The sequence below is a fragment of the Clinocottus analis genome, unplaced genomic scaffold (assembly GCF_023055335.1).
Source record: "Clinocottus analis isolate CAN_PGR_092001 unplaced genomic scaffold, fCliAna1.0.p SCAF_10, whole genome shotgun sequence".
Lineage (NCBI taxonomy): Eukaryota > Metazoa > Chordata > Actinopteri > Perciformes > Cottidae > Clinocottus > Clinocottus analis.
Window position 1 is genome coordinate 16,171,347 of NW_027175821.1, and position 18,197 is coordinate 16,189,543.

The 18,197-nt window shown below is 41.9% G+C and overlaps 1 protein-coding gene across 1 annotated transcript in view; it reads left to right on the forward strand.

Moving 5' to 3' along the window:
• fstl5 (follistatin-like 5) overlaps nucleotides 1-18,197 on the forward strand; it is a 154,843-nt gene that overhangs the window by 51,316 nt on the left and 85,330 nt on the right. The window contains exon 4 of the mRNA XM_068595337.1: nucleotides 1,515-1,763. Within this exon, the coding sequence (XP_068451438.1) occupies nucleotides 1,515-1,763 (249 nt within the window). The remainder of the gene's footprint in view (nucleotides 1-1,514; nucleotides 1,764-18,197) is intronic.

Sequence of the window (18,197 nt, forward strand, 5' to 3'; positions counted from 1 at the left end):
TTTCAAACCCTTAACAGCTTTCAGATCAAATGAATACACAATGCTGATTTAATCTGCTTGATTGTAAGGGTCTCATTTTATATGAAGGTGTTGTTTCCTGCAAAACCCAAACCAGTGCCTCCCCTTTAGTTGTTCATAGCGTTACAGGGAGTCACACTCGCATAAAGGTGGTGGGTATTCATACACAGGTGAACTGTGGGGGACACACTGTAAACATACTCAGTTGTTAATTAGATGTGAGGTCAATCAAAGGCTTTGCACTGGAGATTTCCTCAGACTGTTGTTTTTTAAGGTCAGAGAGGGTCAAATAAAACTACATTTTATGCAAAGGACTTTTGAAAAAATCCAGAATTTGTTGCTCATCTTGCAACCTGTGAGTTTTATCTGCTGACCCTTTTGGGGGTCTGGCCCGAGGGTTATGAACCACGTCTCTATGCGATAGCTCAATTAATATCCATATAATAACTGTATAGATGCTGTATACACACACACACACACACACACACACACACACACACACACACACACACACACACACACACACACACACACACACACACACACACACACAGGCTTTACTCCCCAGCTGTCATGTTGCAGTTTATTACTGTGTGGCTGTTTCTTTTTTTAAAGGCACAACATGCAAAAACATCCAGCGTACATTAAAAAACAAGACATGTAATGACATCACTCCCAATCTCGGGTATTGAAATGGACATTTCTTGGTTTTTATTATGTTTTATGGATCAAATGTTTGAGCAAAATGGCATGCAGATGCTGCTCCTTTAGCTCGCCTTGAGCACACCATGTAAGCTCCTCCCTTTCCTGTCTTTCTCCAACTGAAGTATAATGAGGGCAAAAAAGCACCAAAATCAAATCTTTAAAACATTGCAGATGAAGAGATGCATAATGGATTTGTTTGTGACTTGCAATGATGCATTGTCTTTTACTTAATTTTAACATCACTACATGTTCCATGAAATCTTAATCAACCATGAAAAAAACAAGTCAAACGCAACAAGGATGTACAACAATTGACAAAGTAGCAACACCCGGTCTTTTCTTCTGGTGCCTGTGCTTCCATTAAGTGGTGCTGTTGTCCACCTGCCAGACATTTAAGAAGTTCACGCTCCTCACCACTAACCGATTCTGAAATAGCCCTTAAATTGACAAAAGCCTCCATGCCAATGGAAATATGATGAGGCTTTCCCAGTCGGAGTGGGGACGGCCTTACACACTCATCGACGGAACATATTTCTCACGTCTTACATTTCTCTGACATCTTTTCAGTCTTGGGTTGAACTGAACATACTTGTAAGCACTCTCAATATGGGTGTGATGTAAACAACGTTGTGACTTAAAGACGTCATTCGGTATCAATGAGGGTTGAAAGAGCCGAAATGAGATCCAACCTGCAAGAGCTCAGACTTCCCATCTGTTTTGGTACATATTGATCACAGGTTGTGGGTCGGTCAACAATGCAATTATATTTTCTCCCTGTGTTTTTTCCACAGCTTTTATGGGACACAATGGCTATCCAAGTCCATGTGAACACAAGTACTGTGGCTTGGGGCGTCACTGTGTGGCCGACCACGAGACTGGCCAAGGGGAGTGTAAGTGCTTGGATCACTGTAAGCCGCACTATAAACCCGTGTGTGGTTCCGATGGGAAGCTGTACCAAAACCACTGTGAGCTCCACCGGGCCTCCTGTCTCAGAGGACACAAGATTACCATCATGCACAGCGAGGAGTGCTTCTACAAAGGTAGGAGCTCATGTGACCTTTCTCTAATGGTGTGTGTGGTCCAGTGGATACTGTATGTCCACCACCCTGCCCTTTGCAATGTTTGTGCGGTCCTGTTGGCCCTTCAACCTGTGGGGTTTAATTGAGTTTGCCTCCTGCTATATGACAGGCACTTCAATGTTTAGCAAAAAAATCCCCAGTTTGGAGTGTGCTGAAAAGTGTTTCTGGTTTTGACAATTTCATCATTTAAAGGTGGTACCTTTTTTCGTGTATTGAAGGAAAAGGTATGGGATACTTTCACCCAAACTCATGCAGTTGTACTATAGGCACTCTACATGGGACACACGTGATTATCACTGTGCAGTGTTAGTGTTATGTCTGACTCATTCTGTGAACTGAATTTAGGTTGTTTATTATCTGAAGGGATTGAGCAATGAAAGACTTTTCCAATGTAGAAGAAGAGGAATAACTTAAACATCAAGACACAGTCTGGGAAAGCCAAATGTTGGCTGCTGAGCTAGTTTACTCCACCAGCCTCTTTGGCAGGTAACCAGCCATCATTAGGGAGTGCCCTTCTAATCTTCTGCTACTTGGTCGGCAAAACAGTCCAAATCTCCATTTTGGCTTATAGACTTTAAATGTTCTCACCCGGGATCTAAATGGCTTATTGAAAAGATGTCCCTCCAATGAAGATAAATAATAAGTTCCCCCCACAAACCGTGAATAGAATAAACAAAGAAATTGATTGCTATCCTGTGTTTTGTAGAGTTTGCTCATTTTGCAGAAATTACACCCACTGGCGCTGCTGCTGAGCAGCATTTGTTGAATTTACTTTGGGGAACCTGGACTTATAGGAATAGATTGCTATTTTGGGGATATACGACGATCATCTTAGCTTAGCATAAATACTGGAAACAGCTAGAAGTGTAAAGATAACAAAAACTACCTACTAGCATCTATGAAGCTCACTAACTAGGTAATTGCCATCTGAGACTCCAGGAAGTTATTATCAGCAGCGAATACAAAGTGTGACACACATTCCTCAATGAACCAGATAATCGTCACTGTTATTACGTTAATGTGTTTGTACAGATTAAACAAACAAGGTGTAACACAGTGATTTGTGAGCTTTTAGTTGATGTTTGTTGGTGGATTTTCGTGGTATCCCAATTGTTTTGCCAGAAAGCAAATGAGTGTATTTCCCAAAATGTCTAACTATTTCTTTTAATGTGACGGAAGGCATACAAAAGATGAAAAAAACATCTTAACAACTGATCATTTGTATTTATAAAACTGCACTTGGTGAGAAGGGGTCCACGCTATGATAAAAATAATGATGGGGTTATCTCTAATGTTCTTTGTGGATACATATTTTATTTAAAAATGTAGATAGTTGGCGTCAAACACAAGCACATACAGTCCATTAAATAACATAAGAGCGCATGCAATCGTACCCTCACATCTTAAAGATATTTAATCAGCGCAAAAGATATGGTTGAACTGATGACATGAAATATTGACATACCACGGCAGTGTTCAACAATGCATAGTAAACACAACATAAAGATCAAAAGAATCAATCTGAAACCAGTCATATCGTGAAAGGCACAGCTCGGTTTGGAGGGAGCAGGTGGTGCTGCTGTAATGCTCATATTTCCCCAGAGAAGGTTGACTGCTCTCCACCATTGATTGTATAAACACACCAATTATTCTTAGTCCCTGGAAACAAGGCTACTCTCCCTTTTGTAAAGCTAGACATCAGTGAAGTAAGAGCAACTTTGTTCTATTCAAAAGGGAGTTGTTGCAAACTACTCACAGAGAGCATATTCATAATATTCATGAGCGATTGACTGCCTCTCAGCATTGATTCGACAGGGTTTCTCCGCACACTTGTTTACTTTGAAAAGTAACTTCATACGAGACTGGGAACCACTTTGGATCCAGACACTGTTGCTGATGAAACTCTCTTGCGGTCCCTTCCCCTTTCAGAGGGTTTTGGGGGCAACATCCTGGGTTTGTGAAGCCAGGAAACAAAACAAAACAAAACGAAGGCACATCCGTCTCACCGCGTATGCTCATTCTGCCACTTCTGAAATGTTCCATTTAGAGATGAACAAAGCGTCACAGCGGGGAAGGAAAATATGTGGACGCTTTTACAGCAATTCCCCATACTATACAAGAGCCAACGCGTACAAACCGTCTTAAAACGGCAGCATTTGGCATACATTAAGAGCAGCCTGTGCAAAGTGTGGATAAGCCACTGATCACTATCCAAGCATCTGTTCCATCCCAATCACAGGAAAACGCATTCAGATCAGTGATACATGTCTGGTTGATGTCCGTCCTAATAGGCCTATGTCATGTGGCCCGTCCTGTCAGACTCCCCCCCCCCCCCACCCTCTCCACACCCAATCAGCATCTATCCGCAATGCAGTGTGGGATATTTGACCAACGTCAGGTGATCAATAGCAGATCGACAAGAGCCACAAGGAGGAATAATAAGAAAAAAAAACACAAGGCCTCTTTTTTTTTCTTCCCTCTCATCACCTCCGTCACTCGGTCCAGACGTTCTTTTCTTTTTCCACGGTGACGGATATGTAATCAATTTCTCATTGGATGAGAGCACCAGGGAGAGGACACAGGGAACCATTAGTAATCTCTGCTTAAGGCGTTGTTTTCTTCTCGACACGTTCAAATATTCCAGAAATAAAACAACGTAAACTATAAAAACGTTTACAGCTCAGGAAAACAGAGGGACTGCCTGAATATTACCCAGCCCCAGAGGATTTGGTCTTTGTTTCAAAGGGAACAAAAGGAACCGAGGCAATCAGAGGAAATAGATAATTGAGAAAATGTAATAGAGCTTACAAGCAAATCTAGATGTGATTATGATTCAGGGGTTATTAGTGGGTAAAATAGAATCTGCCCTCAATGCCATGTTAAATGTCTCACTTGATTATTTGTCCTCCAGGTAATGGGTTCCATTTACCTTGCAATATGGAGATATATTCTCATTAAAACAGCATAAAATTAAATTTCCCTCAGTTCAGTATTAGTTATTACCATAATGGTGGTTATGTTTGGGTCCAATTTGTGCCTCTGTCTGTTAGTTTGTTAATCGCCAAGATATCTACTGAGCAGATTTCAATTAAATTTGTTAGTAGGAGGCAGTCATTACTTCGTGGTCCCGGCCGACCCAGGGGGTGGCAATGTCAGTCAGTTTGTCGGTTCACAACAACTGGTGGATGGATTGACTCTTTGAAAATCTTTTTGCAGACACTCGTGATCCTGAGAGGATGAAGCCAAATAAGTGTGGTTACCCTCCCCTGACCTTTCTTCTGGCGCCTCCAATGCGGTCGACTTTTTTTTTCGGGTGTGAAATCGAGCGTCGCCTTACACAGCAAAAGGGGCCGAGCTTCCAACCCAGGCTGGCTGGCCCATCTGTGTGGAGTTTGTACGTTCGCACCTCGACAGCGTGAGTTTGCTCCGGGTCCTGCTGCGTCCAAAGACATGCAGGTTAGGTCAATCGGGGACTCTAAATTGCCGGTAGGTGAGAGTGGGAGTGTGGATGGGTGCCTGTCTCTATGTTGTCAGCCTGACGATCTGTTCAGGGTGAATACTGCCAGCTCCAGACGGGGGACGCAACCCTGAATAGGAGAAGCGGCTTACACATAGTGGATGGATGGATGACAACCATTAGATGGATTGCTATGCGACAATCTCCTGACATTTCATCTAACACCATCATCAGATCTATTGTGTATTCATCTAATAGTTTGGTTTTATAACCAAATGCATGCAAAAGCAACGACATTCCCATCAGTTTCAGATGTACGCTTGTGTTAAGTATGGATGTCCCCTGTCGTTTCAAAGGGCCTGGGCCTATTTCAATGGATCAGGATCTCATAAAGTAAAGTAAATCAAAGTTTGATCTGGTATTGATTGTACTCTACTGTGTTTGGTCCACATCAGCCTACTTGTGTCGCTGTGACTCTCCTTTACCACAGCCGTGCTCCACAGTGCAGCATTTCAATGCATATGAGGGTGTACACTCCTAATTGCTTCATTTGTGGTGCTAATAAACAGGTTTTAGTTATATATGAGCTTATATCTGATGTTCTTATATGTGTGTAACCTTCCTTGCAGTTCTTTTAAATCCCATCTCCGCTATGTTTACACCTCCCTTCAGAAGTAGAGATTTTTCCCCCAAAACTTATTGCGACTTCCTCCTTTAAATGAATATTCAGCGAGGAGAACGCGCACCCTGCAGACACGCGCTCAAATTAGAAGCCAACTATGACTCTAGCCAGTTTAGTTTGATAAAATACAGCACATGAGTTTAGTTTGAGGTGGAATGCATCACATTTGCACCTGGAAACAGGTGCAAAAACCTCAAGTAATCTCTCCCTCGGATGTTGATTGGCTGAATGTTTGGCATGGAAAGCTTGTCATTGCAGCAGCTTGTCCAGTGTACTAAACTGGTTTTAATTGTTAACCATAAGTTGTTCAATGTGATGCCATAAAATGAACTGTCAATGTCAGATGGATGACATGCTGGTTCCACTAATGATCTGCTGTCTGCCACAAATTGCCTCATACTTTCCTTGTTGTTAGATGTAGAAGCTAATAAAATAACGATCAGCTGGCCAGAGGAGATTCAAATCCATCATTTGTCCGCTGCTTTCACACCACATTCAGTGGCCAAACAATCAGTGCAAACCTCATTTTAATTATGGATGTGCATCTTATTCTAGACCCATATGTGTTCAGCAGATCTAAAATCCTCAACAACACAACTGCTGATTAAACACTGAACCTCCTCCAATGCAAATATTCAGAAAACAAATGTGTAAGTCATGTGCCAAGGCACATTGCGCAAACATTAATGTGTTCATAGTGGATTTACATGTTTGGACTTTCTTGGGTGCATTATTCTCCACATTTTCACGCACACCATCAAACATGTGAAGTAGAGCTATATTGCTCCAGTTGATTGTGATTGTTCAGTTGTTCAATCTCGAAGCTGTGAAATTGAACCATTATCTCCTGTATTCAAATGTCTCAGTGATATCTTAATGAGACCAAATATCATATAAGTCAGAGTATCTCACGATCTCTGAAAAGATTCTGCTTCATATTAATTTGCTAGACAGACCATTAGTCCCCTGGGCCGGCTTAAACCCAAAGCTAGTGGAAATGATGGCTTCTGAACTGACATCTATATGCAAAGAAGCTGAACCTGTACTAGCTCTGGTCCCAGCAGAATGGGTGTATGTTGGCAATGGATAGGCCTTGTCAGCCATACCTTCTCTGTGCTTCATGTCAGCTTTGGAAGACAGGATAAAAAAAAAAATGACAGCCATGTGTTGACTGAAGCTTCTCATTAGCACTTAGGAGAGCATATGACCCTCTGCATTTACCCCTCGCACTGCATGGCAACTTAACCAGGATCGGATCTGATTGAAAATTAAGTGGTGCACAAAAGCCTGTCCAATCTGCGGAGGGAAATGTGTGCATGAAGGCGAGCAATCTCTGCAATAGGCAATTGCCACGAGCGGAGACAATCAGGACTGAGGTTGTGGCACATCACGCAAGTGGTTTCAGTGCATTCTGCACATCCAATTACCTGGGAGATCATTTAGAAAACCTTCAGACATTTGGCTTCAAATAAAGCTTCTGTGCCAGAGCTTCTCCATTTTTTATTTACTACTTACTGTGTGGTAGCACTGCATCATTTACTTAAGCGTTGCATCATGATGTTGGGGAGCATGGGCCTGCGTTTTACACGGGATGTGTTTCTACATCGAGATGAGCAGGTGGTGTCGGATTAGCCCTCAAAACACACCTCTTCCAACTTGCTTTCACCTGATAAACCTTTGCACCTGCTCTTTGCTCTGCCCCATGCAGCCTCTTCTGCTTACTTCTCATTATTTCCTTAAATATTCTGTTTGTTTTTGCTTGCTCTTGTCTTCCCATTTGTGTTCTTATTGTCTATTGTGTAAAGCGTCTTTGTGTACTATGAAAAGCTCTATATAAGTTGAAACTATTATGATTACATCACCCCTTTAATGAAGTCAAAACATCCTGCAGACTTTACGTGGTCACGTTAAACATTGATTCGGACATTTCAGGGATATCTCAAAGCAGAAACAAACATATACACAAAGTCACGAGTCATTCAAAGTTTGAAATATCACAGTCCCATTCAAATATGTAAAACAAAGATGGCTAAAATGTAAAGTAAGCATTCTGCCTCGAGCTTAACACACCTGACGGGGTGTGCAGTGCAACAATGCTGCACATCTTTTTAATCACGGTAATGGTTTCAATCAAGGGATGGGTTGCTGAGTATACGTTAGAATTGCTGCCAACATGTAATTGAGTAATATCAGAGAACCTGGAATAGCACTTTCACTTTCATAATTAAAGTTTCATTGCAACAGCTTGCCTACCTGTCGTGTGATAATGACCTCACCTGCATCCTTGCAGCTCATGTGTCTCGTGCCTTTGGCCAGAGCCTCCATGTGTTCCTGCAAGAAAATTCATTATTCTGCTCATTATCTTCCGGATTAATGTGTTTATCTTTAGGATATCAGTGAGTGAATAATATCATTACGGCTTCCCATAGTGCAGGCCAACATCTTCACATTGTTTTTGTTATCGGAAGAACAGCCTAACGGCAAAATATACTTAATTTACTCTCTTTGAAACGAGAGAAAAGCTGCAGAGGAGTTGACTGAAATGACGACTCCATTAGCAAAATTGTTCTTGATTAATTGTGTGTTTGACTAATTGTGAAATCAACTAATTGTTGTCGCTCTGATTTGCATGACATGCATTTGCATTGCAAGGTTCGCTTCGCTATAGCTGCTGGTTGCATACAGGGGGAAATACCTGGGGAACTACATTGGCAAAGGTTAGATATATTGTTTGTGAAAAACATCAAGTTGTGCAGCTAAACCATTAACAAAGTGAAGGCAATTGAGAGTGAAAGGGGGGGTGATAGGATTTGATGGAGAGAGAGAGAGAGAAAGAGAGAGAGAGAGAGAGAGAGAGAGAGAGAGAGAGAGAGAGAGAGAGAGAATTTGGCCTTTGGGGCAGAGAAACTACTCAGAGAGCGAAAGCATTTCTGTTTTCCATAATCATCGAGAGAGAAAAATCAATAGAGTTTTGGCATTGATGGAGGCTTGTCCCGCACATTCCCTCTGACAAGCCAGTCAGTCACAGGGTGTCACTTTTATTTATTCTCCTATAATTAAACTTTGATCTTGTCAAGAAAAAAAGAGCAGTTCAGGGAGTGCTCATCGTTTTGGTTATCACGCAGCATTTGTGTCACATTATTTGTATTATAATAGATAGAGATCTTTTTTGCAGGGGGTGCTGTTCCCATCCGCGTAACTTTAATGATCACTTAATGGTGACACTGTTTGTATGTTTGTGAGCATGCTTTTATATTTTGGGGCTGTTACTTTCTGCCAAACAAAAAACAAAGTAGAACAACTTTTAAACAGCCTTTTTTTTGTTTGAAAGTTTAACATTTCCTACTGTACCATTGTTATGTTGCCACTGTACAGCACAGCTATATATTATATTGTATATCAAACCTGGCACATATATGCCACACATCCATAACACACATCTGTAACCAGGCTGTGTCTATAAAAGTAGAGCTTTTTTGAACTACAGTGCTTTTGTTGTTGCTTGCCTCCCTGGCATCTCAGTGGAGCAAACTCTTTGTGGACGACTCCCCTGGGCTCTGCCAAGAAAAACATGCTCATGAAGCATCACAGCATCCGGCCTCCAGAGACCCCTCTACCTTAGCGATGCGTCTCTGTCTTTCCCCACCGGAGGCTTTTCAGCGGGATCAGCTTGTGTACAGTAAAGGGCGTCTGAACCTCCCCGTGCGTTCTCGCTGTCTTTTAATGACTCTCTGGTGCCGGTAATGCTGCGACCTCTGTGCGAGACCTGGCATTGGCGGCGGCGGCAGCGCCAAAGAACGAGGTCCTCATTAAAATCTAGACCTGTGGATCATTAAGTCTGCAAGGGCGTCCGAACCCCTCGTCGGCCTGCGGGGTCTTAGTGCCGGCCGTTTCTGAAGTTACTGTCCTTGATCGTCGCGATCTGCTTCGTCGATTTGCTCCAAAATGTGATTTAGCCATTAACCAAAAAAATAGACCAAAACCAAAAAATATGAACTTCAAAGTATTATTTTTTTTTTCTGACAAATTATTGATTTTGGAGTGTGGCAGCAGGCTAAATGTTAGTGTTGAATTCAGCAGCACTCTGGGCAGAGGAGATTAATGTTCCAGTTCAATCTATCCAGATTATCTGCTCATCGGCTGCGTATCAGATCAGTTGATGCAGGATTAGATATGTTTTTTTTGTAACTAAGAACACACACACACACACACACACACACAACAGAAGCTGTGCAACTATCTTGGGTGCCTGTAAATTGACGCTAAAGCATGCTGATGTGATTGCATATATTTTTCCGGGGCTGTTTCTCTGAAGATTAATGTGTGAACAGCTGTTTAAAGGTGTTCTGATAGATACAGATCCTTTATCAAGCTAGCATTTCATTTATCAGCTCATTTACACGACAAACGAACAGCATTCACAAGTGTTGATGATCGAGTGAGTCATTATCCTGCTTGTTGAGGGTTGGACATGTGCAGAACCGGCTTGGATTGTTATTATCGAAGCGATTGTTGTTTATTTCAAGGTTTATTTGGTTTTGAGTTGCTGTTGCAACACACTTCTAGAAGGTTTCTGTAATGCTTCTTCTAAATTTTGGCTGCAATTTGTCTTTGTCGCACCGGCATCAGATCGGTTCAACCGATATGCAAGTTTAGACTTCGAAATAAAATTCAAAAAAAGAAGACAAAATCAGTGCAAACAAACTATCAACTGAGAGATAAAGTTGCTCAGAGATCAACATATCCCTGAAAATCCAGGGTTTGCAATGCCAGCAATGTGCCATTTTCTGTGGCCGGTAAGAGAATGTTGAGATAAAGCAGAGATTAGACGGCTGCAAGGCCAGAGCCACGGCAATGAAAGGACTTCTCTGCCTCCATGACTCACTTAGCCATTCTTCAGTAGGAGTCACTGGAAAAGGTCTATTGTCTGGAGCAATGACACGCTGAGCAATCACATGTCTCTTTCTGAGGGACAAATCAATGTTTCACAGTGCCTGATCATTTGAAAACATTTACCACAACACAGCCTTTCGTAATCAGCGCTATGACATTACAATGAAACAACCATGTCGGGCCTTTTTTTTTTTATCCCATTGATTTCCCCCCACCTTTTTTTTTTTTCTAGGACACAGGCATCTGCTAACAATAGTCATATCACTGAACACATGGCACCAATAGTCCCCTGTAATACAGCTGGATGAAGACAGATGCAGTAGAAAACCAGTGTAGATGTATGACATCGCTGCAGGGAGTGGCACAGGCCAATTTGTTGATAACTGATATGGTCAGGGAAATTTCAGAGCACAATGGTCTCATCACTCTTTGTGTCTCGGCCTAGCCGGAATAGCTTCTCTCTCGCTGTAGTCTGGAAGGATGCGCTGGGGGAAGGAAAGTAAATAACCAATCATACAGATTGAATTAGGAGCAGAAATGGAAAATATGATGAGGGTGAAATGTTATGTCACGCTGAATCAAACCTCCCCACCTGCACAAATGTGAAAAATCTGTGATCTCGTTGTTTTTGGCGCAAAAGGCCCTCGCCGTGTAGGACACACTTCACCTTGAGCTCTGGGACAAAACGTTTCCACTTTTCCAGACGGGACTACGCAGTCACCGGCAGCATTCAGATGCTTTTGTCTCGCTTGAGTTATTGCTCAGAAGGCAAGATGACTGAAACCTGCAATCACGAGCCGAGCTGCACAACACGCATGTGGATGTGCTGTACTGCAGGGGTTTTTTAATGGGGACACGAGAAGGAATGGTCACTGCAGATGGTGAGGATGCTTCATATTTACTGAAGGACACGACCGGGAGCCGACAAGGATGAGCTGCTACAGTGGTCTAATTTTAACGGCTGCGTATTTGCAAGTTTGTTTGTTTATTTACAAACCGGACTCCCATCAAAATGACAAATAATACTTGGTTAAAGGTTATATAGCGCATGTCACAAGTAGGGATGGGTATCGTTTGGGTCTTTTTCTGATACCGGTGCTAAAACAATACTTTTAAAACGATACGGGTGCCGAAATGCCGCCTGAACCGATACTTAGAAGGAAAAAATGGTGTTGTGTTAACTGTTAAAGTATACAATAAATATAAATAAATACAAAACACTTGACTTAAAACTACAGCGTCAAACCTTTGAACTTCAAACTATGATCAATGTAAAGACACAAGCATCAGGTGACCGTGTGCATCAGAACTTCACTCAGAAACGGTTGACTCTGACGTTGACCTCCATCAGGGAAACAGATGTGTCAAGCAGGAAGTTTACAGTTTATAGTTTGTGAGTCTTTTCCCTCTCTAGAAACTCTGCAGCTTTCTCGTCCAGATTCCAAAACGGACGTTTCCTCAACGAGGTTTGGTGGAGAAAACGGAGCGTTTCTCTCGGCTCTTCTTTCATACACGCAGTTGTTTTGTTGCATTTGCTGCACGTCGCCTCGTTGGAATCTTTTTTTGCAAAACACAGCCACACTTTTGACCGTTTTGGCATTTTCGCTGTTAAAAGGTTAATGGCGTATTGGTATGGCGGATGTCTCTTAACAGTAAATCACAGCTTCCTTCGCTGCTCACCTTCATGTTGAAGCATGTTGCATTCACACAACCGTGATTCAAATGTAGGGCTGCACAACGGTGACGTAGCAGCCAGCACTGACGCGGGGCCGGGTCTCGGATCCTGGTCTGCGGGTCCTTCTGCGTGGAGTTTGCATGTTCTCCTCGTGTCAGCGTGGGTTCCCTCTGGGTTCTCCGGCTTCCTCCCACAGTCCAAAGACATGCAGCTCAGGTTAATTGCCCCTAGGTGTGAATGTGAGCATGAATGGTTGTCTGTCTCTATGTCTTTCCCTGCGATGGACTGGAGACTTGTCCAGGGTGCAGCCTGCCTTCGCCCATTGACAGCTGGGATCGGCTCCAGCGCCCTGCGACCCGAACACAGAATAAGTGGTTTGGATAATGGATGATTCAAATGTGAAAGCAAAGGCCATCGACCCAAACACCGAGTTGGCATCAGCTGTCACTCCAAAAGTAATCCTTTCGCACCGTGTCGTCCAGTGGGTTTACACTGTTACATCACAGCAAGAAGGACCTGGGTTTGAACCTGACCGTCCGGCTCTGTGGAGTCTGGATGTTCTCCCAGTGTGTTGTGTAAGTTTCTTCTCGCGGTCCAAACTCTTGCAGTTTAGGTAAATTGGAAAGCCATTACTACACTTCTTACATTTGCGAGGTATTTGCAAAAGACATGTTCTTAAAAAGACATTAGAGAGAATCGTTTATGAACTGCTGCCTCCCCATAAAGGGCTGAGAGCATCTCAAGAAGCAGAGACACCACAAAAAAAACGTGTTTATCTCTTTCCATCTAATACTTTCGTTACGGCCACCGACGCTGTCTGTGGGAAGGAGATACCAGAGATAATTTGTATGTTTTCCAAACCAATACATGTAAAGCACTGCATACTTTATTCGGAATGAACACAATTAGAGAAGAGAAATGGGGAGAATGAATGCATTCCTTCACCTCGCGCCTTGTTTGTTATCTCTATTGTGACACCAAGAAAAATAAGAAAACTCCTGGTTTTTTTCCTTCTAACTGGCAATTTGTAGCTGTCCTTCTCTTTCCTCCACCTCGGCTCTGTGAAGGTAACATCAACCGTAAACTAAAGCTGCACCGATGCTGATATTGGATTTTGGCGATGGGCTGAATCAAATATTGGTTGTCGGCGACAATGGGGAAATCTGGTATTGGATACCATTCTTCTAATAAATAACAATTCAGTGTTTTGGTAAATCTTGATGTTGCATTGCACTTGAAGGAATGATCCACTTTCACCGTGAGGCACACAGCTTGTTGAGTAAACACTGGCGACAGCGCAGCACTGTGATGAAGAGATATGTCTGATACTCTATTCTGTGACCTGTAATTTCATCCACCAGTTATCAACTTCCCTTGAATCTGAGAAACACGATTGGCTCCAGTAGTTCCTGTGGTGTGATTTTAATCTCATCTCCCTTGCCTCCTTCCTTCATCATTTGTTTTTATTTCATCGGCTTCAATTTCCAGTCGCAGATGGAGATCTTCCAGGGAGAAGTGTTTATTCATCGGCAGAGTGATAACACCTGCGCGAATTGTTTAGGGAGTTGCTACTCTGGGTACTTAGCAACCATCGCTGTGAGGCTCGCTATTAATTTGTGTTTAATTGCCACATCTACTTCGAACAAAAAAAAAACAAAACAGGCGGATTACTTCGCGCCGTGACTCTACTTTGGTATTATCTGCTTTCAGGGTTGTGTGAATGAGCGATGGTCTCGGGGGTCGACGATGTTCCCCAATAACCGATGCCTTTTCCAATATCAAGACACTATTTGGCTTGTCCTCCCATCAATTATTGTTAACCAACTTTTGGGAGGCTGTTATTCCTTTCCACAGCGGTCACAGATATAAATAGAGAATATTCACTCACAAAAAAATGAAAGCAGCTCCTTACATTCGGCTCCTTGATTCAAAAGATATGAGGTGGGGCTCCATGAGCTGGGGAGGAATGCACACTGTGTCATCACAATTATTATACGGTTACGGGTATACCGCTTTGATTAAATTCTGTCCCAGTAGCCCCATCTCTCCACGTGTATCTATAAATAAATGTATTAAAGTGTTTATTGTTGGCAAAGAAGGAACCCTTGAGGATTTTTTAACATACAGATATTGCGAATTCATTCAGTATATTCCGTATGTTCAGTATTATCTGTGTGGTTCCTCAGTACACTGTCAATACACCTGAGGCTTGGTTTATTCTATTTATAAGAACAATTAGCACCAGCTGCTTTGCGCTGTACTGATGAAAAAAAAAAAAGGATTATTTGCACAATGTGTTTCGCTTTATTGTGTAAACCATATCTTCCTGCACACATATGATTTTAAAGATGTTTGTAAGTTTACTGTACAAAAAGCTATAAAAGGGATTAAAAGAAGATGTATGTCTATTGTAGAGGTTCAATTATGGAACAACGCTAACATGAATGTAAAAATGACGTGTGTGTGTGTGTGTGTGTGTGTGTGTGTGTGTGTGTGTGTGTGTGTGTGTGTATATATATATAAATATATATATATATATTCTTTTTCATATTAACTTATTCTTATCTTATTTATATTATCTGATTTAATTGATACACATTTCAGATTTAATAAATAAGCATTATGCTTCTGCCTATAGCTTTTTCCTCTTTATTTTTTTGTACATTAATTTGTGGCTTTACCTATTGTATTTAATGATTGACTAAATAACACACACACACACACACACACACACACACACACACACACACACACACACACAGAGTGTGTCCCAGACGTGTTTTAAAATCCGACAGCTGAACTCAGTGCAACAGGTCCACGCTCCAGCGGTGTGTCCGGTAGAACTGTGAGATAAACAGTTACGTGGATATTTGCAGGATATTAAACACACGAGACCAAAACAAACATGGAGTGTGTTTTCTTGACCTAACTGAATGAATGAGCATCAACCGGGTGAATTATAAAAATAAACACTGAACTCTTTTCAACCAAACACAACGTTGAACTGTCTGCAGTCCAGAGACGCTTTCAAAGATGACCACAAGCAAATTATAAATATTACATAGCACCGCTGTGCCGTATTGATTTGAAGGACAAGTAGCTTGGCTTTGATATTAAACCATGAAACATGAAAGAAATGTTTGAAGTCAATATTTTTGATCCACACTATACAGTTGTACTACCGAAGTAGAATCTGAATATATCTTTTAATTATTTGTTTACGACAAATTCCAACCTCTACTCGACACCTGCGGAAGCGGCAAATCTATTTATAGGCTCAGACTAATTGGTAATGTCTCGTGTCATATTTTTTGTTGAATGCAATCCGATGCAGACGCCGCCAAAACCCTCGCAGGTTTGCACACTTCAAGACAAGGAGCCGGTGTCTTTGATCGATGGGATTATTTATAGCTTGTGCTCGGCTTCAAAGCATCCTATATTCATGTTCATTATGTGCCTAAAATGGCCAATTATTCCATCAGAGGCGTGTGCAGAGGACTGGGCCGCAGATCCCAAACAATCATATGACAAATTAGCCAATTATACATGTTTGATGTTCCTCCCCCCTGTTGTGCTGAATAGGAGTTCGCCAGTGCAGAATAATTTCATCGCTGTTCACAGGACGAATTTGTGACAAAGATAAGAGTAACTACACCCACTGTTCAAAAAATAATACAACGTAAAACGTCTAGGATATAAAGCTTTGTCAGGTAAATATATGCATAATGTTTTTTGTATTTCCTGCAGCCTTTTGTAACACATTTGCAAAGTTTCAAAGAGACGCCAGCTTTTTCTTGTCTTCTACTATCTCTGGAGCAGCTCTGGGTTGAATGCATGACTGGAGGACCTTGGCAGTGGTTTTGACTTATCCAACTTCCTTAGTTTGTAAAATTATAATTTCTTTTCAATTAAGAATGTATTCAGTCCACATTTTGGTTTGTCCTCGAAATCGTTGTGACCCATTTTTACAAACCCTTAAAAATCACTTTAGCATCTTGATGGAAGGGCCAACTGAATTATGTTACAAGTGCAGCTATTTTAAGTGAATGGGCTCCAGAAGCATGTTTGCAGTCTCCGCGAGAGGGCTTTCCATCATGCATTGTTGTATTTATGTAAAGACATTTTGTTTGCGCGCATTGTTTTATGCGTTCACACCATTGTACATGAGGATGTCTCTTCAATGGTCTTTTGAGGTTAAGGAATATATATATATACACATTTAAGTATTGGTTAAAATCCCTTTTCCTGTGAAAAGTGTTCATTTTATTGCTCTCTGCCTTTCTTTTATTTTCCACCCACTTTCTCCATCCTGGATTTGAAGCCTTTGAACAATTTGGTGAAATAAATGTGAACAATAGCTGCCAACATTGCTTAAAGCGGTGTGCTTTGTGAGTTAGACACTATACAGAGATGGAGAGAGGAAGAGAATGGGAAGGGGGGGGGGACTGGGTTACAGTGCTAAAGTGCTGTGGGCGTTTTCTAATATCAAACTGTTGACTACAGTCTATGTATAGCGCAACCCATCTCACCCAGTGACGGACACGCGTGTTTGATTGTCATGTCCTGGGCAGAGCAATCAAAGTGAGCAATGGATCTGTTATTGACGAAGAGAAAGGGAAAAAATGGACCAAAAAATACGAGTTAAAGTAATACAAGTAAAAGGTCATGTTTTTAAATGGCCTGCGCGATACAATTAGTGTGAGTCTGAAACGAGAGACACATGGCTCGTTCGTTTGGGCGGAGCCAAGAGCAGGCGGCCGCTGCGGGAGCCGTTAGCCACAAACTGCTATCAAGTCGGACAGTTTTCAGCTGCCTTCAAAGTATCAACAGGAAGCCACGGAAAAAAACGACTTCCTGTTAGTTCCGATCTGTAGTCTACTTCTAGTTTACAAATGACTTTTGGATTCATATATATGTGATTATAAATATATATATTTATGTAGAAATGTGCGTGTAGCAGCTTCCTTTGTTATTTTATACCTATTAAATACATTACTACTGGTTTTCATATGTGTTATATAAATATGATTTCGTACTATCAACCACACAATATATGTTTTTAGATTAAATCTTAAACTAATAGTCAACAATTGAGCATTAAGTATTACAACTACACATAAAAATAGGATTTTCTCCACGTGGCGTTTGCTGTCAGATCTAAGAGCCAATCAGCTCTCTGATGTGGCGACAGCCAGGCGTTTCCCATCATGCACTGGGCCATGCAGGCGGTGGAGAGCTGCTGCAGCGCCTGGCTCTAAAATTGACGGCCGCCTTTTCTCTCGTGAGAGTCTCGTTGACCACGTGTGCGTGACGTCACCGCAAGTCGGACACAAATCTAACCGGCATGCATTGTTTTTTGACGATCACAACTGTTGACGTTGTCCTGCCATAACAGATTGTTTTGGGCCACTTGGCAGCAGCAGACATATTGTCACCTTACAAACTTGTAAGACATCTGGCTAGTTACTAAGTCACTTTCAATGCCATTTCAATACAAGACATTTGTGCTGCAGTCGCGTAGTTTCGAAGTAATCACAAAAATGCTATGCCGACTGTGATGATTCATTGACCGCCCCGCCGCCCCTCCAATGGTAACAACTCAAATACAGCTGGTATTTTGTTTCAGCCGGCATTGAGAAATCATGATTGAGACACTTGAGGATTTTACTGGAAAAAGGACCATGTGAG